The following is a 26512-nucleotide window of genomic DNA, read 5'->3' on the forward strand; positions in this document are numbered from 1 at the left end:
AAACAATTTTTAAAAGTTTCAAAAAAAATTGCTAAGTGAAGTCAAATATATATTAGCTTGAGTCTGTAGCACAGAATAGCCTCTGGGTGAGCTTCCCACCTGAGCAGGGATTCAAACCCAGCTCAGCTGCAACATTCCCCAACCACGCAGCTTCCCTACCAGAGGGAATTCCCTTCCAAGGATTTTACTTCCCCCTCGCCTTCCCCCCGGGGCCTGCCTGCTTGGGTGGAATCTATGGTGCAATCGGATAATTTTAGACTGCTGGCTGAAGTGCCGCCCGCCTCCCTTCCTTAGACGGTAAAGGCGCGTCGCTTCACTTCCTTCGAAATGTGGTTGCGCGTGGGGCGTATGTGCCCGGGCAACACCCAATAAAACGGACCCGTCCTCTGCCCCGCGGGGTTGGCGGCGTGTCGGGTGCGCCTAGAAGGCTGACGAGTGCAGAGTGACTATAGCCCATGAATCAACACCTGCACAGCCTTATTCATTTCCAAAGGGCTGCCGGGGACGCGGAAACTCCGCTCTGGGACCTTTGCCCGGGCGGGGGCGCTGCGAGGTTCCTGCGCCGCCCAGGCGGGACCTTTCGCTTTCGCTTTCGTGGCTCCACGTAGCAGTGCGCAGTCGGAGAGGGACGCCCCGCTTGCCCCTTCCTCACCAAGCGCGCCCAGGCAAGTTTCCCCCGGGGTGGGCTGGAGGGGACGCTCGGTCTCCCTCGCTTGCCTGCCTCTTTACGCGCAGCTGCGCCCTTTCCGACGCTTCCCGCTTCGCTTTGGCCTTGCCTGCCCCGTCGAGCCTCCAATTCCTGGCGTCTTGCGCCGGGCTCCGTCCCGTTTCCTTTTCCTTTGAAGTTCTGCGCCTCGCCCATTTCAACCCTTTGCAGCATTTATTGATAACCTATTGCGCCCGCCCACTTAGTTTCCAATATCTGTCCCCCCCCCCCCCCACACACACACTTCCTGTACTCGCGACTGTCTCTCTTGTTTTCTGGAGGTGAAAGCAGCACCCCTAAATCCTAATTCCTGCCTGTAAAAACAACCACAACAGCCTGGTGGATTTCTGCTTGCTGAGGAAGCTGCCAATTGCTACAGAGGCCTGTTGACCTGTCACTGTATTTCTAGGCTGGGGGGAGCTGACCTGATGGAAGGGAGCCTAAGAAGCTGTTGTCAATTGAGTCAGTATTGCCAGCGCTGACTCCAGGATTTCAGACGGGTTTCTCCCAGTCCTACCTAGAGATGCTGGGGGTTGAATTTGGGACTCTGCCTGTGAAGCAGGTGCTCTGTCACAGAGCCTTAAAAAATCTTAAAAGGCTGTCAGTGTCTGAGGATTAGCTATAGTGCCACCAAACTCTCCTTTCTACCCTTTTCAATTCTAATTATTTTTGCAGCTCCTTCGATCACACACTTTAATTCTACTGCTGTACTCATATCACTCGTCACTTTCATAAATTTAAAATAAGTTAAAGAACACTAAGCAGATTCATGAGTGATCCTGACCTATGTTGTTTCCTCAGGATTGCATAATGCAGACTTGTTACCGCAAGATTGCATGATGCAGATTATTTTCACTATTCTGTGAAATGTAGCCAGATACTGGGGTTTCTCCCTGCCCAGTTTGCATCCTAAAATTTGCCTAGTATAGATAATAATCTCCTTATGGAGCCTAGTGAGTGATTCCATTTTGTTCAGAGGGACTTACAGTATAAAATTTCTGTACAGTCTACCCTCTCATCATGAATAAAGAAGTTGCCTTTCTGTATTCCTGAAAGGAGTTACATTACATCAGAAAGGAGTTTCAGATGTAACCCAGTGACTCCAAAGCAATGTAAATAGGAGTGCAGCCTTAAAGGTTCTGAGCACAGTCTGTTTCTCTTGTACACAGATCTATGCATGTGGGATTTCCTTGCCAACAGCACACCTCTGTGTGTAGATGAGTATACAAGGAAGGGAGGTGGTAGGTACTCAAGATGTCTATGGATATTTAGTTTTGAAAAGCATCTCTTGTAATTTGAACATCAAAAGCTAAAATTCTAAAAATTTCCTGAATTTTGAAAGAATTTTTAAATTGGATCTGAGAACACAGTTTTTCTGTAATTCTGAAATGGGCAAAAAAAAAATATGCATTTTTAAAAGTTGAAAGTATTTCAATAGCATTCTTGTCATTTTTTTCTCTAAATAGTCAGCAGATCCTTTGCCAACAAAGATGCAGTGCGATGATGAAAGAGACCATGGTGATGTTCCAGATGCAAAGCCAGATAGAAGACAGCGATCTTCACTCTTTTCAAAGTAAGGCACATGTTGGTTAGCTTGTCCAAAAGAAATTTATCTTGACATTATTCTGGATCCACTGATAGAATTCTAATGGGAAAATAGCACTGGTTGTGCAACAGGTTTCTCCCAGTGCAGCTGTTGTGTTAGGTTCTTCTGCTGTGCAGCCTTCAAACTCAGCCGTCCAATAGCACAAAAGGCAGAGAGCATTGCATACAGACCTATAAATGCACTACATACTAGAAATGAACCTTACAACTGTTCCGCATGGGGGGGAATCTTATAATTTAAACTTTTCCTTTTCCTTTTAAATTGAATTCTGAATATTAAATTCCAAGAATAGCTGTTAATTATATTTTATATTTATAACCATTGTCAGTCCCAAGTGGATGTTTACTTCAGTTAAATGATTCACGGTATTCATTCACGAGTTAATATAAGCTTCTTTGTTAAGGGTGGAGAAACAACACAAGCGGATTGGGTGGGGCGCACTACCTGACTTCCACTGGTCGTGATTGCTAAGATTTGGCCAACTGGACGTGATTGGCTTCTATTTTTAAAAGAGCAAATATTGGGAACCTGTAGTGCAGCCTGTTTTAACTGGTGTATGTTTAATTTCTGTTAACAAGTGGCTGCAGGTTTCTGTATTTTGTGTGTCTGCCTTTAGGGATTCTCGAAATCATGGTAATAATTTTTTTTACCTACAAGGAGTCAAATTAAATGCTAGTATGTGGATTACTCAACTCTAGTGGATAGAAAAGTATAATGATTGTTAACAAGGAATAACGTTTTAGGTTTCAAAAGAAGGTGAACCTAGTACAGTAGTGTGTTCTCATTCACTTTCTGTTGACTTCTGATCATGCTGCATCTGTAAGAAGCAGGTGAGTGGGTGACTGTTTAAAACAGGGTTAGAGAGCTAGAGAGACAGATTATGATGCATTTCCCTGGCTCTGGCTCCTGCCATGTGGGAATATCTCAAGAAAGGAACCAGTTGACTGCCACGCCTTAGTATCCAGTCCAAACTGTGAGGCTAGGCCTTGCCTTAAAAACTTAATACGCCAGTGCCTTCCAAACTTCTCCCCACCCCCCATGGACCGCTTGTACATTGCTCAGGGTCTTAGCAGACCCTATTGTAGTAATTGTGATGCACTAGTCTAGATACTGTTTATGTTCAAGTGTATTTTCATTTCTGCCTTCATTTCTTACAGATTGTATTTTATTGTGGTACAATTAGAATTCTATTAAATTCAAATTGTAATTAAGTGAAAAACGATACAAGAAATAAAAGAAGCAATAAATATACAATTAAAATCTTATGAATACTTAATGCGATGGATGTGCTGTCTCTGGTCTTCGAGTACGAAACCACAGACAGCACTGCAGACACTTGAGCAAAGCTTTCAGATCACAATTTGGGAATCCTCATCATAGTTTGCTCCCCCTTCTCTCTCTCTCTCTCTCTCTCTCTCTCTCTCTCTCTCTCACACACACACACACACACACACACATACTTTTATTTGGACACCAGAGCTCACGTTTCTTTTTATAGTGCAGGAGTGGGGAGCGTGTGGCCCTCCAGATATTGCTGAACTACAGTTCACATCTGGACCAGGCTAGGCCTGATGGGTGGTTGTATCCAACATCTAGAGGGTCCTGGCCTCTCTGTCTTTGGTTTAGTTTTAAGGCAAAATTGCTGTATTTTGAGAGAAGTCGTCTACAGATTGGATTGGATTTTTAAACAAACCTGTATATCTTCTTCCCACTAGATGGCAGATGAATATAACTTTTTGCTTGTTAGATGTCATAAGATCTTTGAGATCTGTTTTTACTTGTCGCAGCTTAAAAGTTAATGCTTATTGTATTACATTACTGTAAATGTCACTGACAGTACAATGAGAAAACAGAAGGTGAGGAAGATTTGGCAGCAGGGGGGAATCTTTTGACATTAATTTCCTTCTGTTGGATTCCATTATCTTTCTTTCATTTAGATTAAATCAAACTAATGGTTCTGCTACACAGTTTTGTGGGCCAGTCAACATAGTGCTCTCAGCATAATTCAATGAGGGTTGATAAAATGTGCAGTGAGGCACATTTAGCATGTCACAAGCAATCCACTTCTAGAGCATTTGTTACCTGATGGTGTGTATGGGGCCAAATTATTGGTACACGGTGAAACCATTCTGCGACCACATTGCCACAAGATTAATTGCAGCGGGAGTGAGGCAACTCATATTTCATCACAAGGATAGGTGAATCTACAAGTATACACACTCCAAATAAGAAATTGTCTTTTAGATTACATCCAGTATTGCGATTTGTGTTGGTGATTCATTGACATTCCAAGAACAGCATTTCTAAGCACATTTCAACTAACTTAAAGGCATCAGGACTTTGACTTCCATGTTAGTTGGATCCACAGCATGTACACCCAATTAGGGATCGTACATATGCACTTTTTTCCTACCATTCCTACACCATGCACATGGCATGTACACATACCTGTGTGACAAGTTGCCTTTTCCAATGTTTTTCATCTAGGGCGGGGAGTAAAAAAGAGTCAGAATTCTTACAAACTCGGTATGTAAGTGCGCCTGCACGTTTATTTTATTGTTTGCATTTATATCCCACCTTTCCTTTAAGGAGCGCACATGGCTCTCCCCTTCCCCATTTTTATCCTCACAACAACCCTGTGAGGTAGGTTAGACAGAGCTAATGACTGGCCCAATTCATCCAGTGAGTTGCATGGCTGAGTAGGTTTGAAACTTGGTCTCCTAGGTAAGAATTCACCTCTACACCACCTTGTTCGCTACCCAGATGAGGAACAACCACCTTTTGAATGAACCACAGAACCCAGGAAACTGTTTCCAAGTCCAGCATCCAGATTTAGGGACCTAGCATTTATTATAGCTTTACAATAGGACAGAGCTCGCTCAGTTCAGTGTGCCACTTGAGAAGGTCTGCCCCGAGGCACTTCAGAACCAAAGCTCATATAGTAGTTCAAACACAGCAAACAAAGAGTCATAAAACATATTCACGTACATCAGGAAAGGTTACAGGTTGTGAGAAGTAAAGCACGCATGGCTCCGTACAGGTATCTTCACCCCCACATCACCTTGTAGTGGCCCCAATATTCCCAGGCCATTTGACCATTTTAGGTCTTGGATGTCCAGCATTACCCTGGCAACTTGGTCTTCAGTGAGGGAAGAGCATCATAAAATCCTCTTCCTGAGTCTCAGAGAGCTTCAAGGATAGTCGATTTACACTCTGGTTCTAAAACATCCTGCCATTTGTACAACTTTCACACAGAAAGCAAGCCTAATACATTCTAAAAGGTTAAATGAAACATTATTAAAATAATAAAAATAAAATATACACCTGGGGTCTCTAATTCATACATCACAGGTCATAATCCGACACTAACCATTTTACCACACTGGTTCTCACTAACTGGGCAAATGAGCATGCAAATAACATCCATGTTGAACTTTATGAAATGCTTCTGATGTGGGTGCGCATGGCAGGCACAAGAATCCTAGTTTGGTGAGTGCCTGAATGCATTTCTTTTAAGCAATTTTGATACAACAGATTAATATTCAGCATATTTCTGAACTTGCCATATTCTGATCCACACTAATAGTTTGGGGGTTGCTCTTGAATTGTTACCCAAAACTGTCGTCATCCAGGTTCTACTTTTTTGGGTCGTTTCTCTTTTTGAAAGCTTGATCCGCTGCGTGACTTCAGTATTTTGCTGAAGAAAAGGGGCCTGGAAGACCTTGTTCCAGAGGCCTTGCATTCTTCTTTAATGGTGCTTGCACATAGCTTAATAACTACTTACGTTGACAACTTCTGAGATGTAACGGAAAGGGGAGGGTTTCGTGCCAGCCTATTTCTGTTACCTGTCTTGTCTTCCACCACCCCCTCTCTTGGTTGTTAATTTCCACCAACTTTTGATGGCTGACAGGTTCCTGTCATCTCTTAGAGAAGCAAAACATGCATAGCAAAACTTATTGGGGGGAATTAATTCAGTTTGCACTCATTTGTCCTCTCCTGATCTAGACATGTTCAGCACTCTGTGCTGCTGTGTCCTTTAAAAGCTGACTTCTGCGAAATTAACCATTTCCAAAGAGAAGAACATTGCTTTGTTGCACAGGGGAACAACTCACAGCTTGTATGTAGCCAGGCACAGGTTACTGATCCCCTTGTCGCTGAATTCATGCTGTACTCCCTGCAATCTATCAAGGACGTGGAGAGGTACACTGTGAGATTATGGTACCTCCTCAATTCCCAGCTGAACTATGCTAAGAAGCTCAGACTATCACTTAGGCACCATAACCTTTTAGGAATCGCTAATGTAAACATTTGACTGGTTTTTCTACCTATTTGAGTGGTCGTGGCTGTTTTATTTTGTTCCTTTAATTTTCTGTATCTGTTTGCATTCATTATTGTCTATTATTATTACTCAGTTGTACTTTACTTTTTGTTTTTAACTATTCTGTTAGCTGCTGTGAACATACATACATTTGTATTGAAATTGCAGTATATAATTATATAAATAAATTCAATCCTTATTTTAGCTATGATTATATACGTTTATGGACCCCCGCTCCAGAGGCCAATTGACTAGTAGTCCAGTCTTTATCAAGCAGATGCTCTCCAGATTTTTGGGACTACAATTCCCATCAGCCCCAGCCAGCAGAGCAGTGGGAATTGCACTCCAGAACACCTGGATTGACACCAGATTGACAAAGGCAGGAGTGGACCATCCAGAATTACCATTAAAGTGACTTTATTTATTAAATTTGTATACTGCCTTTCATTCCAAGGATTACAGGATGGTTTACAATATAAAAACACAAAAATACATACCATCGTAACAAACCAAAACAATAATTTCATGCACCCACAGCTGGTTTAATTAGCCAAAGGCCTGTCAGAAGAGGGATGTTTTTGGCTGGTGACTAAATACATTGTTACGCCAACCCAATTTACAAGCAGTATGAGACCCCAGGGGCCCAGGTGCTTAACCAGGGTTCATGCCTCCTATTGGAAATAAAGCACAGTGGAGACTGTGGTATCTTTATGGTATATGGTTTATTTACACATATCTACAACCTGAGCCTATGATGGAGAGGTTCCCAGCATTACAATCCAAGAGGGTCTCTCACTCCTCCCACAGGATCCAAAACAGAAATCAACCATGTTCTCTTTCTCCTTTTAGGGTCGTCCCAGTTTTTTTCGCTAGCGTATCACTGCCAACTGCAATCCTAAAAAACTAACACTGGCTTTTTTGTCTTACTTACTAAAACCAGGGCCCAGGGTGGGGCTTAACCCGTTAGGCCAGACATGGCCAAACTTGGCCCTCCAGCAGTTTTGGGACTACAATTCCCATCATCCCTGACCACTGGTCCTGTTAGCTAGGGATGATGGGAGTTGTAGTCCCAAAACAGCTGGAGGGCCAAGTTTGACCATGCCTGCGTTAGGCTGTCTGGCACTGAATCTCCCAATGGCCCATCTGACTCAGCCATTATCACATGACTACCTCATGAGGAAACTGTCCTGTGTTATTTCCAGCCTTTGCCAGATCCAACAATTTAGGGGTTGGATTAAATTCTAAATCTTTATTGAATTCAGAACAGTGTGTGAGGAGGCTGCTGGCCCATTCTTGTGTTGCTGCCCTCCAGACATGCGAAGAAGAGCCTCAGACTGCAGGGTCTGGGTTTTCTTTCAAACGTGTGTTCAGATACGTGTAATTGTCCAACTTGGAATTTCATTTCTTTTAGGGAAAGGGAAATAGGGTGGTTGGCATCAGATTCATGTTGGATAATTATATCATGGAGTTTGACAGTTTGTTCTCAAAGGGTACAGAAAGTAATGTGCAAACCTATTTAATCTGTCTTGTTGAACCTTAAGCAACAAATTTATTTGCAAGGATGTCAGGAGGAAAAACATTGTGCATATAACTCTTTTGGTCTAAATTGATTAGGCAGGATCCCAACATCAGTCATGTAGAATTTAATGTACAGTGGTACCTCGGGTTAAGTACTTAATTCATTCCGGAGGTCCGTTCTTAACCTGAAGCACCACTTTAGCTAATGGGGCCTCCTGCTGCTGCTGCGCTGCCACTGCACCATTTCTGTTCTCATCCTGAAGCAAAGTTCTTAACCTGAAGCACTATTTCTGGCTTAGCTGAGCCTGTAACCTGAAGTGTATGTAACCCGAGGTACCACTATACTTGTAAATATAGGGTATTAAATAGACTGAAATGCTTGTTTTTCTACAAAGAAGCTTAAGAATTTTCAGGAACACTACTTTGATACAGTGTGAGGTTGTATATCAGAGTTAGGTGATGGTTTCAAAGGACAGCAACCATCTGCTTTCTGCACACAGAGCCACATGTGTCTATCTCTTAAGCATTTTTTTAAAAAAAATATCCTGTGCATTATTATTACAGCAGTGCAGTGATAGAAACACAGTGGTGCAAGCACATGCTTTCTGCCTGTCAGCAGGAGCGGAAGAGACCTGCATGACCTCGGCTTGCATGTTAGGCCATAGATATGGAGGTTTCAATAGCCCTATAGAAAAGTCCAGCGTGACCCATTGCTGACACAGACAAATCTTTGGGTCTGTGAACACACCCGTAGGCTGCTTCAGTCACTAATGTAGTGTAAGCATGGTGGGATGCTGGCATTAATAGAGAACACTAAACCTATTCTTCATCGCAAGGTGGACGTATTTTTCAGATGCAGAGTGGTGTACCACTTGATGAAGAGCCAAGGTACTGTACATTCTTTGTGTCTCCCTTTCTGTAGGAGGGGGAGAACAGACTTTAGATAATTTAGCATCCTGAACTCTGAAAATGAGCATTTTGATGTTCCTGATTGGCAATCCGCAGACTGGGTGCACATTTGTTTGGTGAATTAAAACAGGTCAGTAAGGCATAGAAATGGAGAAGTATTTGCTCCATTGAAAGCAACAGTAGTCTATTGGTACCTTCTCACATTATGTATGGGATGGTAGCCAGTGTGGCACAGCTCCTTCTTGTGCTCAGGTAATGTGAGAAGCTCCATGTCAGGTGGGGGGAATCCACTCTGCAACTCCTCCCCACATCAGTGTTGGCCCAACTTCCAGGCCAAGTGCCATGTTACCCTTAGTGGCCGTGTGCAGAGATAGCATGATGGCATGAGACAAGCAAAAGACTAAAAAGCTGTGCCAGGTAATAGCAGTCTTCAGTTCTGACAACAAACACAAGAGGAGCTACATGAGTGGTATGAAATTTTAAGCTGGAGCAAATTTGGTTTGAGAAAAGAATGGTAACAGTAAAAGTATGAATGGGTGTGTTAGTGCGTGCCAGTGATCAGAGGATGGCAGGAATATATTCAGCTGGAAGGTTGGGTTAGATCATCCCAGTTATTATTTGTGATTTTAAATTAGGTACAGGGGTCAAAACATTTGGTCTTGCCTCATTTACAAAGATAACCAAAGCATGTGGTGAGGGTGGTGCTAGATTCTGTTGTTTTCCCCTCACCCATACTGGCCAGAGGCTGCAACAAAGTTGTGCCATTTGTAGAACAGAACTTCACTCCATCCTCTCATTTTCCCCCTTTCTTGCCCCCTCATTTGCCAGATTTGTTAGGTAAGGAGATCTGGCCTAAGGAATTAGGGCAGCTTTTCAAATAGTTTCTAAAAATTAGGCACATTTCAGTCTGTGTGTTTAAACTCTACTCAAGGGACTTAATGGGTATTTCACCCAAGACTTGATTAATAGTACCTGGTACTGGAATAAAAGAATACAGAACATTCATAGAATAAGATGCCCTATTTTGTCTAAAGGGACTATGATGCTGTTATCTAAACTTGATTATTTACGAAAGAAAGAGCATTTTGAGGTATAATTTTTTATGTAGTCAGTGGTCCCAGTGAATTCACTTTCCATGACCCTGTGTCTCAGACCTACATGGGGGTTCTAGCTAATGTGTATAAATACCTTGGCATCTGCATGTCTCCTCTCCGCAGGCATTTGAGAATTATAATGTTCTGCTTATTGTTTTATTGTACTTTACCTGAAATTGTCAGTGCAATATTATATATGCTTACTCAGAACAAAGCCTCACTCGAGTTCACTCTGGCTTATTCCTAGGGAAGTTTTTCTTTCTGCAGCAACTGAATCTGCAGCCATCTGATGATCTCCCCCCCCTCCCCCCTCCCCATGCAACAACTGCATTCCAGCCTTTTTCAGAGTTCTCACACTGAAAACTAGGTAGCAGCCATTAGGGTCTTTTATAGCTGAATATTTTTTCTACGTCATATTTTTTCATCATTGGTATTTCTTTAACAACTATTAATCTGCTTGCATTTCAGTTTTGTTTTGTTTTGTTTACATACAGAAAAACATACAGCGTATTAGGTTACTTGTTAGATGCAGCCAGGAAATAAATGTTATGTAAAGATTGAAACACAAAAACATGAATGAGGGAACAGCAGTTAAAAGTGCACCATTTTTCATAGCACAATGACCTACCACAATTGATTAATGAAAATGACAGTTCTGGAACATTTACCAAGTTGTTCGCCACTTCATAATCAGTCAGTATTGTTCAGCTGCTGGTGTAAGCTGAAGGCTGGGGTTTTACATCAAAGGAGCCTATTTAAACATCTCACTGCTTGCCAACCATTTCTTGCTCTATAGAAAGCTAAATCGCTTCAGCAGTAAGATACTGGAATGTATGTGTGCTAGACTTTTGGTGTGTGGTTTTTGGAGGGAGGGTGTTTACTGTGCAGGAGAGCTTTGAAAAGCACAGTAGGTCTCCCATAAGGTCTAACATGGTAGGACGACCTCCAGCTCATACCCTGTGGGTGGGTCCTAAAAACTATTGGTTGTTACCGTCGCTCATAAGACAGACCACTTCACGAGAATGGTTAGGTGCCCCTCCTAACTAGTCAAATTCTCTGGGTAATCCTATGCATATTTATTTGGAAGCAGGCCCCAATGTTGCAATGTGACTCAAAAATAAGTGTACATAGGATTACAGCCTGAGTTGCTTGCTGGTGGGTGCAGGTGTGGCCATAGGTATACTATTTCAATCTTTGTGTTTACACTTCCTTCTTAACAGAAATCTGACTATATGCATCAAAGCTTCCAGTAATTGAGCAGTCTGACATAAGAATTTGAAGGCCTCAAATTTCACATAAATGTAAATTCATACTGTTACAGTTATGCACAACGTCCTATCCCGACAACCCAAAACAATATCTAGTAAATGATTAACAGAAAAGGCTTTTTTTCAATCTCTTGATTAAAAATGTTAACCCTGTAAGTGTTCATTTTGATTAACTGTAACTCATGCACAGATGTTTTTTATTTAAAGCATAGCACGGGGGGGGGGGGGGGAATAAAGCAGTAAACTTCTCTTGCATAGCACTGGGGGGAAATAAAAACATAAACTTATCTTGCCTTGAAACAAAATAAGAAGTTTACAGTCCTGCACATAACTAATTGCGCGTTGTGTCAAAGAAAATGTCATGTGATTGGTTTATGGGAATGTGTTGTTACACGATGTTGCTTTGGTCAAGTTTAAGAACAAACTGTTCATAGTAATCAATGATACAAGTTGAGTTTTGTTGTAAATTTTTACATTTCTGTAAGCAGAAACTTAAGTTTGAGAATAGATTTATTTTTCACTAAAAATGTATTGCATTGCTGTCTCTGCCTGAAGAACCTGTGCTGGGCACAAATCAAAGAGTAATATAAACCAGTGACCTGCTTTTATTATTCTCGAACAAACTAATTTATCATGATTTGCTGTGGCATGCAAATAAGGGAAATTCCAAAACCTGGTTTGTTCCCCACTACAAATTTGCTTCCTTCTTGTTCTGCCACTCCTTGGACAAGTACCAACTGTTTCTCACAGTTGTCCATCTAGATTACAGTGATGTGGGTCTAAACCTGAATCACATAGGGGCTCTCCAACATTATCATAATAGCTTCCCCAGATCAAGAATACAAATAGGAGGAAGATTGGCCAAATAACAACTGCAGCCCTAGAGTTCATTATGATAGTATAAAGGCAGAGTGGGAAACAAAATAAGTATACTTTAGGCCTATACACCTTACTTGCATGCAACAAGTTTAATGTGTTGAGGAGCTGGCCACACAGTTTCCCTGGACTTACACTTTCCTTTGAATGGGCATCTGAAAAGGAACCTCTTTTCAGCTGTCTATGCAGAGGGGTTCCATGTGATCCACACATGTGTAAAATCAGGTTGCCCTGGTCACATGGCACCCTGAGTTGTGAACAGTTGCTCACATGCAGATAACTCCATTTCAAACACCCACACTCAAAATGCAGGTGCCAGAGGCAAGGCTGGTGTGGGGGCACAGGGTCAGGGATGAGGCCAACAGGGCAGACCCTCCCTGCTTCACCACATGAGTGAATGTGTGAATAGGCAGAATGGTAGATTACCAATTGTTTTCCTGAGACCTCAGGTTCCTCGGCCAGCTTAATCAGGGGCTCCACTTTGAGATCAGCCATAGCCTACAAGCATGGAAAAACAGCTTTCCTATCCCTAACAAACCTGTTCTAAAGCAGACTCTGTTTTCCTGGGTTAATGACAAGGCTCTACTGGCTGTGCTTGGTGTGCCATGTGGAATCTCAAGCCCAGGCCACAGATGTGAAAGACAAGGAGAGAAGAGACCTCAAAGGTGCACTGAAATTATCTAGCAAAGGCAGAGGCCAGTTTTCTTGTATTTATTCCAGGTCTTAAAAATCCAGAGGCTTAATTCCACCTGTAATCTACAGGAGCCCAATATCCCACACCGTTATTCTTCGCTGCACACTTAACTCTTCATAAGTACTCATAGTTTCTTAACTTGCTGGTCTAGGATAGCAGACCCGGTTCTTTATAGTTCCGGCTCAGCCCTAGAGCTCTGCCCTACAATCCTTTGCAACATAAATAGGCATTATAGGGAGACAAATTTGATAGGGAATGGTTTTCTTAAACATAGAAAGTTGGAAAGAACTATGCTAGAGAAAAAGGCTTTCTGTACACAAACCGAAAGCATGACAATTGTGGCAGAATCCTTTTCACAAGAGAAGGTTAGCATCTACAACCCATTGTGCTGGTTCATTAGGGACAACCCTACAATTGGGCAGAGTGTCTCAGATGCTGGAGATCAGCAGTCCCCAGCTGTTTCTCTTGAGCCCCTCAGCCATTCCCCTTTGTTGCCATCCTCCCCCAATTGGCCTACTGCCTCAGGTGTGGCAGAGGACACTATGCTGTTAACCGTGTTGCCTCAGTCAGCAAAATGCCTTGGTCTGGCCTTATGCTTCAGAAGGCTCTGCGCTTCCAACTCTCCTAAGAATGATTGGTTCAACAAATAGGATCAACTGATCACCTCATCAGGTTCAAAGCTGTTTTCCACCTGACGATTTGAGCTCTTGAGTGCCCAGAGGAATGAAAAACAATTGCACTTTTGCCTTGAGAAGGACTTTAGAAATGCTTCCATTTTTTATTTCCCTGTCATCCAAATCTGAGAAAAGGTGGTTATGCTTAACAGTGGTTAGTTGAAACAAGCAAACTGCTTACCATAGTTCAATAACCTGACTTGTTTCAGCAAGCCCTAGTTAAGATGCACTGTAGTTCAGGGCTTGGATAATGCTACATGGTCAGTCTGAAATAGGAGTAGAAGCTTTTCATCTCTTCCGCCCAGCCACTCCAAAGGAGAAGTGGCAGATGCAAGCCAAAGGCTTGCTATGGCTCATTCTTGTAATTTTAAAACATAGTTTGGTGTGTGAATCAGGCCACTGTTTCTTGATGTGTTTCCTTTTAAAAAAATAAAGGCAAGTACTTCCTTTTCTTAGAGTTCTTTATGACAGGAAGGATATAACACCACAGTTTCATTACAGTCATTTTCCTCCACACACATAAACTTGGTGTGTAGGTTGTTTGTGGGTTTTATCATCTAACCCTCCCCCCCCCGAAAAGTTAATAGATTTCAAGCAGCAGCAGCAACAACAAAAAATAATCATAGTTCAGGTTCTGTAGAAGGCTTTGTACTTTATTGGCACAAATAGCCAATTGCGTGAGGCAATGAGATGTAAAAGAGGCTTGCACTAGGTAGCACACAAAAAAATAGGGGAACTGCCTTAAGGATTTTGGGGGGGGTATTTTTTATAAAATATTAGCTGAGGCCAGCAATGAGTAGGAATTCTATACACACAAGGGAAAGACATTATCCCATTCTATTTGCTACCTAGGCCACAGTATTGGTAAGGAAATGTTGCTGTGGCTTCACTCTTGTACCAATGTTCTTTGGGACTAGCTTAATAGAAGCACTTTTTCTGTCTTATAACTAATCATGCTTTTTCTTGTGTGGTATTAGTAGGTCCACAGCAGGGTGGTTAACTTGTGCACACACACACTCCCAAAAACTAGCCATTAAAAATATGTATTATTGCTCACTCCTGTGGGTTTGCTTCTATGATGCCAAAATGTTTTAGATGTCTCCCCAAAGACTTTCCCTACACTTGTACAACAACAACAGATTTAAAATGGTGTAGACCAGCTGTTGGACATATCGATCTTCCCTGATCGATGGGGCCGCGATCTCAGACAGCTTTACGATCCCAATCAATCATTTACAGCGGTCCGGCACGCTTCCTCCGAAGCTGCGCAATAACTCCTGCTGTCTCTTCTCAGTCACGGCTTGTAGCAGAGTAGAAGCACAGCGTGTAAAGCAGCCTAGTTTCCAGACAAGCACACATAGACAGGTGTGTCTATTTACAGCTCTTTATTAAAACATTACAGCATCAAAGTCCGGGGCTTCTTTCAGCCATGTCCAAAGGCACGTCTTTCTCTCACAGATACAGAGAGAAGAAGTGAAAGTACAGGGAAAAACTCCTCCTCCTGAGCTTCTAAAAGCTTCTGTCTCCGCCCAGCTTCTGTAAGCTGACGTCAGCAGGTGACACACACCAGGGAATTTAACCAGTTAAGTTCTGAACTATAACACCCCCCCTTGTGTCCCTGCGTGATACCTGTGCAACATCTTCAGTAACACCTTGTGAGATCAATTCCTCCCCCAATGCCTTGCGCTCTCCCTTGGCAAACCTGTTTGGCATTTGTGGAACCACCTCACAACTCTCAGAATCGCACTGTGCGAAACTTACCCACGCACCTGTGGCCTGATACCTCTCTGGTGGGATACCCTTAGTTGTGCGACTGGACCTCCTAGGCACAAACTCAGGTGTTTCCTCTGACTCACTTTGATCAGCAGGTGTGTCCTCTGCATCATGGGACTCTCCTTCTGACTTAAAGCGTCTTCGAATCCTCTCCATCACACTCACAGGAGAACTAGGCTGACTCTTGGGCTGTCTCTTAACAGCTTGTGAAGATGCCCTATCTTGCTCCTGACCCCGGTCAGTGACCTGGTCGTCATCAGCAGCCTCAGCCTCTTCTTCCGCCTCATCAGAACTGTCTTCTGGGTCAGAGAGACAATCTGAGAGAACATCACGCCTGACAGGAGTCTTTGACTTTACATCCTCCTCTAAGAACTCAGTGTGTTTACTGATCAGCACCTTACTCTGATCACCTGACGGGTAGGCAAACCGCCATGCACGGGCATCTGGCTCATACCCACAGAAGATCATTTTCTGGACTTTGGCTCCATCTGGCCCTTGCAAAGCCTTAGGCAAAGGGACAAGCGCAGGAGTTCCAAAAGTCCGCAGAAAGTGAACCTGGGGTTTGCGGCCATTTAACAAAGAGAACGGTGTGTCACCTACCAGTGAGTTGTAGACACGATTCCAGGTGAATGACACAGCCCTAGTAGCCTCCAGCCAAAACTCAGGAGGTAACCTGGCTTCTTTCAGCATCACCTGTGCAGCCTTAACCAGAGCTCCACTCCTCAGCTCTGCCACCCCCCCTCGCTGGGGTGAATTAACTGTGTGACGTATCCCTCTCTTCTGCAAGAACTTCTGCAACGCAGAACCAGTGTACTCAGCATTTCTGTCACTGATGATCGCTTGAACCCTGGTGGAGAACCTCTGTTCCACCCCCTCAATCCAGCTCTTGATCAGCTGTGCTGCATCCTCCCTGGATTTGAGACCGTGAGCCCAGGAACTCTGCGAGAAATCATCCAGAAAAGTTAGCAGAAACCTGGCCCCCCCTAGACTTGGTTCCTTGACAGGACTGGACAAATCTATGTGTACCAGCTCAAAAGGTTTAGTGGCCACACGTTCCACCTTTGGGTAACTGCACCCTCTCACCTTTGCTTGCTTGCAAGTGTCACAATTAATGGCACTTTGACAATTTTTAATTCTGCAACCTGTGACAACCTCAGGTAACGCCTGCAAATCCTCTACCGACCCATGAATTGTTCTCTGATGCCATACGCATGCACATGTAACATTATGAGCGGGAACTGTAGTACGCTGGTTGGGAACTGTAGCACGCAACGCTTGTGCTTTCTCAACCTTCCCCTCACCCCCAAGAGACGTTTTAAGAATGAAAAGATCATTCTGTCCCTTCCGCACTTTGGCCAGTAACCTCCCCCCTTTGGAGATTGTGCAGACATCATTTTCAAAACAAACTTTGAACCCCTTACTTAACAAATAAGGCACAGATAACAAACAGTGATGAATCTCTGGAACAATACAAAAATCCACCGTCTCCTGTAAAACAGAAAGAAAGGCATTAGTACATTTGAGAACTCTAGTTTTCTGTCCATTCGCGAACTTAATAGTTTGTCCCTTCGGAACTGCCGTGCAATTCCACCTCTCGACTGCAGGGGTCTCTGGAACCATGTTGCGGTTAGCTGCAGAGTCTATTACAAGGCTGAGCTCGAAATTTTCCACTCGGCCGTCTTCAAACACTGCCATATTCGCAGAAACTTGATAAGACTCTTCTCCCTGTTGTTTACCACGACCACCTGGCTCAGCTCCACGCCTGCCTGTCTTCCCAGGCCTGTTGCCATGGAAACCCGCCTGATTCCCATGGGAAAAGTCCTTGAAAACATCCTGCATCGGCTCTCTGCTCCGGTGGGGGCAACTGCCACGCCGACGTTGAACTCCAGTGGAAAAACACTGCCCGGGGCTCCTCCCAGCTGGCCTGGCCTTCCTCCTTCTGGAACGGTGCCTTCCACCAGCCTGGCCCCCCCTGAAGCTCCTCTCTGCTTCAGCACAAAGCGAAAGTTGTTTAAACTCGCCTTTGGAACTCTTCGCCCCCCCGATCTGCTCACTAGCGCTCCTAGAGGCCAAGACATCGGGAACAGGGCCTGCCAGTCCAGCCTCTCCAGGACTCAGTCCATCACACAGACGTGTAGAAGCATTGCAACAGCTCCCCAACACTGTCCCAGCCCCCATTGGGCTTTCTGGGCATCCTTCAGCCTCTCCTGGGCCTCCTTCAGGGCTCTGGCCTTTCGCTGACGCCTCACACAAGCACGGTGCAGCACTAGTACAGCTGCCAGCAATAGTCCCTTCTGCCCCCTCTGGGGGCCCACAGCTTCCCTCAGCTGTGTGTTGACTCTCAAGAATGTGCCCAGCGCCATCTTGCCTCTCCCCTTCTGACGCAGCCGCGTCTAGGCCATGGCGTTCCACTCCTGCTTCACAAGCCTCACGGAGTGCTAGCCATGCAACCTCAGGCCTCTCAGCATCTAGGACAATAGGCTTCAGCGCATCACTTACATTCTCTGCCAGAAATACTAGCACACACTTCTCAGCTTCGCTCAGCTCTGTTGCTGCTCCAGCCGCTTTCTGTAGTGGCTGGACTGCTTCCCAAAGGCTTTCTCCGACCAATAACAGTTCTACGTGGAGACTCCACGTCCACCAGCCTTCGCGCGTCAGCTTTTCACATGGTAGCTTAAGCTCAAAACCATGCTTCTGGAACTGCGCCATCTTCTCCCCCCAGTGCCCCAGCTTACTCACGTAGCAGTAGCCTCCAGCACCTGTCTTTGGAGAAGCGATTTTTCAGCTGCGTCTCAGCTCCCAGCTCTCTGTGTCAGAAGCTCTTACTGCCTCTCGGAAGCAGGCAATTAATCATCCTTGCCCTCCGGTACCCACGCTTGGCTTCAAAGCGTTCCTGGAGCTCACACCGACTGCTTTACGAGCGTTTTCTGACACCCCATAACCTGTGGACATATCGATCTTCCCTGATCGATGGGGCCGCGATCTCAGACAGCTTTACGATCCCAATCAATCATTTACAGCGGTCCGGCACGCTTCCTCCGAAGCTGCGCAATAACTCCTGCTGTCTCTTCTCAGTCACGGCTTGTAGCAGAGTAGAAGCACAGCGTGTAAAGCAGCCTAGTTTCCAGACAAGCACACATAGACAGGTGTGTCTATTTACAGCTCTTTATTAAAACATTACAGCATCAAAGTCCGGGGCTTCTTTCAGCCATGTCCAAAGGCACGTCTTTCTCTCACAGATACAGAGAGAAGAAGTGAAAGTACAGGGAAAAACTCCTCCTCCTGAGCTTCTAAAAGCTTCTGTCTCCGCCCAGCTTCTGTAAGCTGACGTCAGCAGGTGACACACACCAGGGAATTTAACCAGTTAAGTTCTGAACTATAACAGAAAAAGCTTTGGAAGGACAGGTTTGAAAACTGCAGTTTTCACCACACCCCCACTTTCATACCTAGGCCGCTTTGACATTTGGCCCCCAGAGGGTTGACCATGTGTCATTCCTATTCTTGGCCGAAGAAAGGTTAGCTACCCCTGCTGTACAGGTGGTCTTTGGTTGGTAATAGCATGCTGTGACCAAGAACTTGCAACCACTTAAAAGTTGGAATGTGTGTCTTAAATGCACAGCCTGGGAGCAGTTTACTTGTGCCCATTTAACTGCTTTGATCTGCAGAACTAGCCCTATTACAAGTGCCACATTATACACATTCCGCAGTTGTAACGAAGTATTTTTTAGTGTGTTTGAAACTCCCTGTGAATTGACATCAGGAAAGATACTGTCATTTAAGAATGTAAAATCAAGGCCCACCTCTCAATAAATTTGTTTTCTTGATTTCAACAATGCTTATAAGTATAAATCCAAAAGAGAACTATTTTAAAGCAATATTCCAGTGGTATTTAACTCCACACAGAATTAGACAAATATTTGGCCAAAACATGCACGGCTGGAGATGCAATAGAATTAAGGCGAATTTAAGATACATCTTTTGGAGCTGTAAAAACAAACGTTTCTGGACAGAAGTATTGAATAATATATTAATAAGTACAGACTGTGATCTCCCAAGGAAACCTAAAATAACTCTTCTTTTGAGTTATTCTTCATCCTGCAGCCATTAATACTGATTTACAACTGATTACTGCTTCTAACAACAACAACAAAACAGTGTATTGCACAAAAATGGAAAAACAAACATACCCCTACCATAACTATTTGGTGAAGGAAAATTTGGCAAAATATCTTAATGATAAAGCTTACATACGAGAGAAGCACAATACGTAATAATCAAGTAAGCATCAATGAAAATTTGAAATGCTTTTGTGTTCTGTCTATGAACATTTAGTTACATTTCCACAGAAAAAAGAATGGACAGGAAATTCAGCCAGAGACCTCTTTCCCTAGCCGAAACCGAATTGTTCCTCCAGAATTCCTGTATCGTATGGACTACAAGAAAATTGGAAAATGTGTTATTATAAACAACAAGAACTTCAAAGAAAGTACAAGTATGTTTTTCGCATCATCTTAATATAATTCTGGGTGGTATTTCTGTTAGAGAGCAAGAGAGCTATACATGAGAGCAGTGCTTTTCAAGACAATATGCTAATATCTAGGGACACCGTTCCCCCATATCAATCAGCCACATTTGATGGGAACAAGGGAGAGTGACTTTTCTATTTCTAGTTTCAAATTTTGAGACCCTGCTTTGCATGTTCCTTTTTGGCCTTCAGCCATAAAGTTAAAAGCTTTCTGTTAGAAAGGCTTTTGTGCTTTAAATGTCTGACATAACCACCTTGCCTATGGTGTTCTCTTATGAGGGGCTTTTTGCGGTTTTAAAGGGATATGCTGTTGATAATGTATTTTTTATTATTATTTCTTAGCATGCTTCTTTAGTGTTTACTTTGTCCGGGGGGGGGGGGTTGTATTTTGCTCTGATCAGCCTTGAACTCTTGTAAAGGAAGAGTGGCCATACCCAGAAAATGACTGAGCCCACAAAATGTGCACCGTAAAATATTGTTAGTCTTTATGATGCCACAAAACATTGCTGCAGCAGTCTCGACAGGGCCCCCTCTCTGGCCATTGCTTGGGTCTTTGTGAATATAACAAGCTGTTTCTGAATACTGCTCAAAGGTTTTAAGTTTTAAAATCATTTTCTCTGCCATTGGGCATTCACACAACCTATAATAATAAGTATGCCTCTGCACAGTCAGCATCAATCTTCTTGTGTTTCTTATCAGACATGGGTATACGAAATGGCACTGATAAAGATGCTGGTGACCTGCTAAAATGTTTTCGAAGCATTGGATTTGATGTTTCCATCCATAATGATCTCACCTGTGAAGCTATGGAGAATAAACTCAAGGAAGGTAACAATGACCACCCTGTTTAGATAGTTTGCTGGTTAGCTTAAGAAGACCAGTTGTGTTCTTCCTTTGGTCATTTAAGAAGCTGACCTCTTAATACATAATTTGGGTAGTACTAAATCAACTGGGTTGTTGTCAGTGTAGCACTAAGGAGATTTGTTTCTGTTTCCTCAATGGAACCATCTCCCCACATTCACTATTCTGGGGGTTCTAATCATCTGGAGAAGATTTGGAGGGTGGAGTTCCATTGCACTAGCAGGCATCATTCAACTGGCTTCCTCTAGCACAACAATTTTGTTGAATACAGTGGACCTTGGTTGTCAAACTTAATCTGTCCGACTCCCGAAACAGTTTGAAAACCAAGGCACAGCTTCCAATTGGCTGCAGGAGCTTCCGGCACTCAATCAGAAGCCACGGAAGCTGTGTCGGACGTTCGGCTTCCAAAGAACTTTCGCAAACCAGAACACTCATCTCCAGGAGCCGATTTGTTCAGGAGCCAAGCCATTCAACAACTAAGGTACCACTGTACAAGCACTTCCTAGTGATCAGTTCAGGCTTAGTCATGCTTAGAAATGAGCCATTGGAAACAGTGGGACTAATTTAAGTTCCATTGATTTCAAAGGGTCTCTATTAAGCATGACAAAGATCCAACCCAGTGGGAGTTATTTCTGAGTAAACACAAATAGGATTGATGTTAGCCCTTCTTTTAATTGTGCAGAAAAAAGACTTGCCATGTATAGTTTTTGTTAAGTGGCATTTCCATTATGTAAGAGGAAATATGTTTGATTTGCAGTTGCCCTTGAGAGCCACAGTGATGCTGCTTGTTTTGCCTGCATATTGTTAAGCCACGGAGATGAGGGGTTTATCTATGGCACAGATGGAGCTATGGCAATAAAGGAGTTGACAAGTCTTTTCAGAGGAGACAAGTGCCCAAGCCTCATTGGAAAACCTAAATTGTTTTTCATTCAGGTAAGGAGGTATTTGATGCAAGCAAGCATGTGCTGGGTAGAAGCTGTTTTCCAAAGTTTAGCAGCAGGAAGCTAGAATCGGAAACAGTGGTCTAAAATGGTTGCAGGCAATGCCTAAGGTGAGGTAGATACGAGAGATACTTGGTCAGCTTTTCTTAAGAATGATTCTCAATTGTTGTCTTTTTTCCTGTTTTCTCAATTTGTGTCTCAAACACTACAACCCACTTTCATTTCCTTTTATTGTCCTCTCCCTTCTTTTGTAGAAGATGTTACATTATTTGCCCTAGAGTAATTTATTTGTTGTTAAATTAATTATTAATTAAAAACTGATTTTAAAAAATTCTCATGTATTGAGTATTTTGGATAACTGTACATACAAACACAAAATGTCATTTTAAGGCCAATATTAGGCACTTAATAAATAATGAATAGTGTGCTCACCAGCAATGGCATGGCCTATCTGTGTATTCATACAAAGGAACTGCAGCTATATATTTAAGCTGTAGCCCTAGGACGAATATGTTTTCCATAGGTTTGATGCTGCTGATCCTAGTATAGGTCATTAACATACCATATTTCATTTGCAAGGTTCAAGTATATGTTCAGTTATAATGTGAATCTGTTTCAGTTACAAAATTATCATAAAATTCCATAACTCCTGTAAATTCTATGTGGTTTATGTGTACACTGAATTATTTTGCTCACTGTTTATATCATGGTTTCAGGCATGTCGAGGTTCTGAATTCGATGAAGGGATTCAGACAGATGCAGGTTCTCCAAATAATGATCTGGAAATGGATGCCAATCCAGGATGCAAGATTCCTGTAGAAGCAGATTTTTTGTATGCATATTCCACCGTGCCAGGTATAAATGAAAAAAGTGACAAACTTGACATACAAATGAGTGAGAGTAAAACAAAGTGTCACATATTGGGGGAAGTTTAAGCATTTGTCAGCTGAACTTATATAAAAATGGAATGCTATTTTATGGGGAAATGTATTTTCTTTACATTGAATTATGAACCAGTCTTGAAAGTTTGAAGCACTGCACTTTATATTTTCACATATCAAGTTTGTTTCCTTCTGAAAAGTATATAGGCTTTTCAGTGTTCTAGTTTGTGTGTATAATCAGGGGCGAACGAAGGCTAACCGACACCCGGGGCGGGGCAAACTGCCGGCTGTGTACGCGTTGTGCCGCTACGTATGACGCATGCATGGCATCGTTATGCAGGGAACATATGCAGCATCGCTACGTACAGCGCATGCGTGCAACACTGTGCATGCATTGTATGTAGCGGTTTGCCGCCAGTGCCACTTGAATGCCGTATGGATGGTGGCGGGATCCTCTGATCGCAGCTGCAGCCACAAACGGAGGATCGTCCACATGCAGCTACAGTGGCACAATGGCTGCTCGCGCCGCCATGCCCGGGGTCAACCCCCCCCCCCCCAGACATGGCACCTGGGTCACACCACCACCACCCCTTGTGACACCACTGTGTATAATTAGTGCAAACGATTATATATGAGCTACTGGAATGGCTCCTCTTGACATTCTGCTGCTAAGCCATGGATTGACTCAGCATGGCATCCAAACCCAGGCTCATGGTTTAGCTCTCTCCATATAAACCATGTGCTGTAAGCAAGGTTTATCCTATGGTTTTATAGCTCATGGTTTGTCTGGGAGAGCTAAAGCACAGTCCCAGGTTTGGATAAAATACAAAGCCAAACCATAGCTTAGGGCAGCACAGCAGCAGAATGAGCAGAGGAGGAGCAAAGCAGCCGCAATCTCCTCTGTGGGATCCCACACATTTGTTGTACATGCTAAACTGTGGTGCTAACGATATCAATGTCCTCTTTTATTTTTAGTTATCTTTCTCTATTTCACCTAGCTGGAAAAGTCTTAACAATTCCATATTTTTAATAAAGGTAAAGGGACCCCTGACCATTAGGTCCAGTCGTGGCCAACTCTGGGGTTGCGGTGCTCATCTCGCTTTATTGGCCGAGGGAGCCGGCGTACAGCTTCCGGGTCATGTGGCCAGCATGACTAAGCCGCTTCTGGTGAACCAGAGCAGCGCACGGAAACATAGTTTATCTTCCCGCCGGAGCGGTACCTATTCATCTACTTGCACTTTGACGTGCTTTTGAACTGCTAGGTTGGCAGGAGCAGGGACTGAGCAACGGGAGCTCACCCCATTGCAGGGATTCGAACCACCAACCTTCTGATCCTCAAGTCCTAGGCTCGGATTTTTTTAAAAAAATAGCCCTATTTACATGTATCATGATGGTCCGGGATCATTTTAGTTGACACAGTCCAGCCCTGTGTACTTTTCGAGAACGTTGCATATGCATAGGTTTCCACAGCAAGCACTCACACTCTTGAAAAGCAAAATGCTTTGCTTGCCTCTCCAGCAATGCAAATGATTGTGACAAAAACCTATAGACCCAAATTGGTTCCCTCCTTCACTTGTACGTATATGGCTTGGATTATGACCCTATTTGTAATGTGCAGTAAATATCTCTTTCACCCTTCATTATGGTAAGGAGGCTTTTTCCCCTTTGCTCTTACTTACAGGTTATTATTCTTGGCGGAATCCAGGGAACGGCTCCTGGTTTGTGCAATCTCTTTGTGAAGTTCTGACTAAGTATGCCAAAGAGCTGGAGATCCTGCAGATGCTCACCATGGTTAACTACAAAGTAGCAAGAAACTATGAATCGCAGTGTGATGACCCACGCTTCAATGGGAAGAAACAGATTCCTTGTGTGGTCTCCATGCTAACCAAAGAAGTTTACTTCTGAAATCTCATTTGTTTGGGCATATATCATCTGCCCATCTTCCAAAGAAAGATTGAAATATACAATGGGGATTTTTTAATTAAAACATTTCAAATCAAACCACACTGGATCCAGAGCTTCGTCAAGATAATCTTTGAAATATGCAATATGACTATTACCTCAGTTGATAGTTAAAATCCTTTTCAACATGCCACCTTGACTGTTTATGTGTATTTTGGTAGATAATTCTAGTCTCTTGTTGTTTCTGGCCACATTGAAAAAAAATGCCTCTAATACCTCTCTTGTTTGACCACATCTGGAGTCGTGTGTGGGTTTTTTCTCATGGAAATTCCTTATAATTCCCCAATATTAACTACTTAAAATGTGTTGGCATTGTGCTATGGCACTGAAACATTTTTCTTAATTTCTCAAATATAAAAGGAAGGAATCACATAGGAATATGACCAAGGTATACTGGAGTTTTCTGTGATTAAATGGTGGACTTGATATCATTGGTATTTTACATATCAGAGGACATATCCATTCATAGGTCTTGCTTGGTCTCAGTGTGGGTTTGAAATAAGCCATTTACTTTAAGTCTGTTTCTATTTTCCTTACTTCTCCCTACATTGGAAAACTATCCTTATAAAACCTAAGAAATACTTGAAACGCTTCTTTTTATCCAATATGGAAATACCACTCCAGTTTTATCATGAGAACACTGAACAGTTAAGTGCAGCTTATGACATTTTCAGCGCAATAACAATTTGATAGCAAATATGTGCTGTGTAGTATATAGCTTTCAAACAGAAATAACAGTGATGCCTGTACGTTGTCAATTAGATCAAAGCGCAATTATTCCACAAAGCAATAAGTAAAACTATAGCAAACTAATTTAAATTAAGAGTTTCTACTTCCTTGTAATGACTAACTGCTGCTGAGAAGCTACACAGTTCTTTACTTTAAATGCCTTAAGCCTGATTGTGTTGCCCTTTCTGCTTGATTAGATATTGCAGATTCGGTGCCTACATATTCACTTGAAGGCAAACCACCACCACCACCCATCATTCTTGATATTACACCATAAATTCACATTTTTCTGTATGTCACTTTATAGTGCCAATTTCTTGTTTCTAGATTTGTTTCCTTATTTCTAGATTTACAAACAGTGTTGTACAATTGTTGAATTTCTTGTTATTATAACAAGTCCACAGTATACCCAACGCTATGGATGTATTGGCCAACTTTCATTTCATTACCATAAAGGCGCTCTTTCTTGGCGTGTTCGGTGCTGTGGCTATTTGAAGTAAGCTTGAGCTATGAATCCTAGCTACTCATGGAAACTTGATTTTGTGTCAGTCAAGTCACCAGTACAAAGGCAATGTTTATGTAGTTTTCAAGCTTTAAAGCAAGATAGGAAAAGAGTGCTGAATTTTAACTGGGGATAGACCACATCTTACACAACATCAGGTAGGAAATATTTTCATCACTGCAAGAGGAGATCTCCACAGAATGCCAATGACTTAAGAAATCCAGTGCGCTATGGATTCTACAGTGAGACAAATTGCTTTTCTGGCATGATGCAAAAAATATAGCAGTAGGATCTCATGTAGTGACAACTGCAGGACTAGGCCTCACCATGAAGTGGGAAATATGCGGTCCTATGAATTTATCCTGGCAAAGACCTGTATGTTTCTTGAGCAAGAGAGTAAACTAAATTGGAGCATCAATGAGAGTTTTGCCTTGCAAATGGTTGTGAAATAATCTCAGTTAATCATAACATTTTTTGCACTTAAAGAATTAATAAATTCTTTTGACATAACATGTCTGTCCAGTTATATTCAGACAATGAAATAATAGTAAAAACTAAACTAGTAGTTCAAGACACCGAAGCTAATCAGCTGTTTACATGTTGAAGTTAATAAACTGTTTACATATGATGGAAATGCATAACTCCTTTGTTCTTCAGGGAATCGTCATGGAAAAT

General features: G+C 42.8%; 1 protein-coding gene across 1 annotated transcript; it reads left to right on the forward strand.

Annotated features, from left to right (window-relative positions):
• The first annotated feature begins 280 nt into the window (after positions 1-280).
• CASP7 (caspase 7) lies at positions 281-26471 on the forward strand. The gene is made up of 7 exons (XM_081912126.1): positions 281-669; positions 2177-2279; positions 19783-19928; positions 20661-20789; positions 21580-21755; positions 22480-22618; positions 24326-26471. Exons 2-7 carry the CDS (start codon positions 2197-2199, stop codon positions 24547-24549), a joined length of 897 nt encoding a protein of 298 aa, XP_081768252.1. The 5' UTR covers positions 281-669; positions 2177-2196; the 3' UTR covers positions 24550-26471.
• Positions 26472-26512: the final 41 nt, after the last annotated feature.

This window comes from Podarcis melisellensis (genome assembly GCF_964234715.1).
Source record: "Podarcis melisellensis genome assembly, chromosome: 5".
Lineage (NCBI taxonomy): Eukaryota > Metazoa > Chordata > Lepidosauria > Squamata > Lacertidae > Podarcis > Podarcis melisellensis.

Bases quoted from the DNA above. Each gene is read 5' to 3' on its own strand.
- CASP7 (XM_081912126.1), top strand. From the start codon at position 2,197: ATGCAGTGCGATGATGAAAGAGACCATGGTGATGTTCCAGATGCAAAG. The intron at 20,790-21,579 runs GTAACAATGACC...TTTGATTTGCAG, and splicing joins GGAGAATAAACTCAAGGAAG to TTGCCCTTGAGAGCCACAGT. The intron at 22,619-24,325 runs GTATAAATGAAA...TCTTACTTACAG, and splicing joins TGCATATTCCACCGTGCCAG to GTTATTATTCTTGGCGGAAT.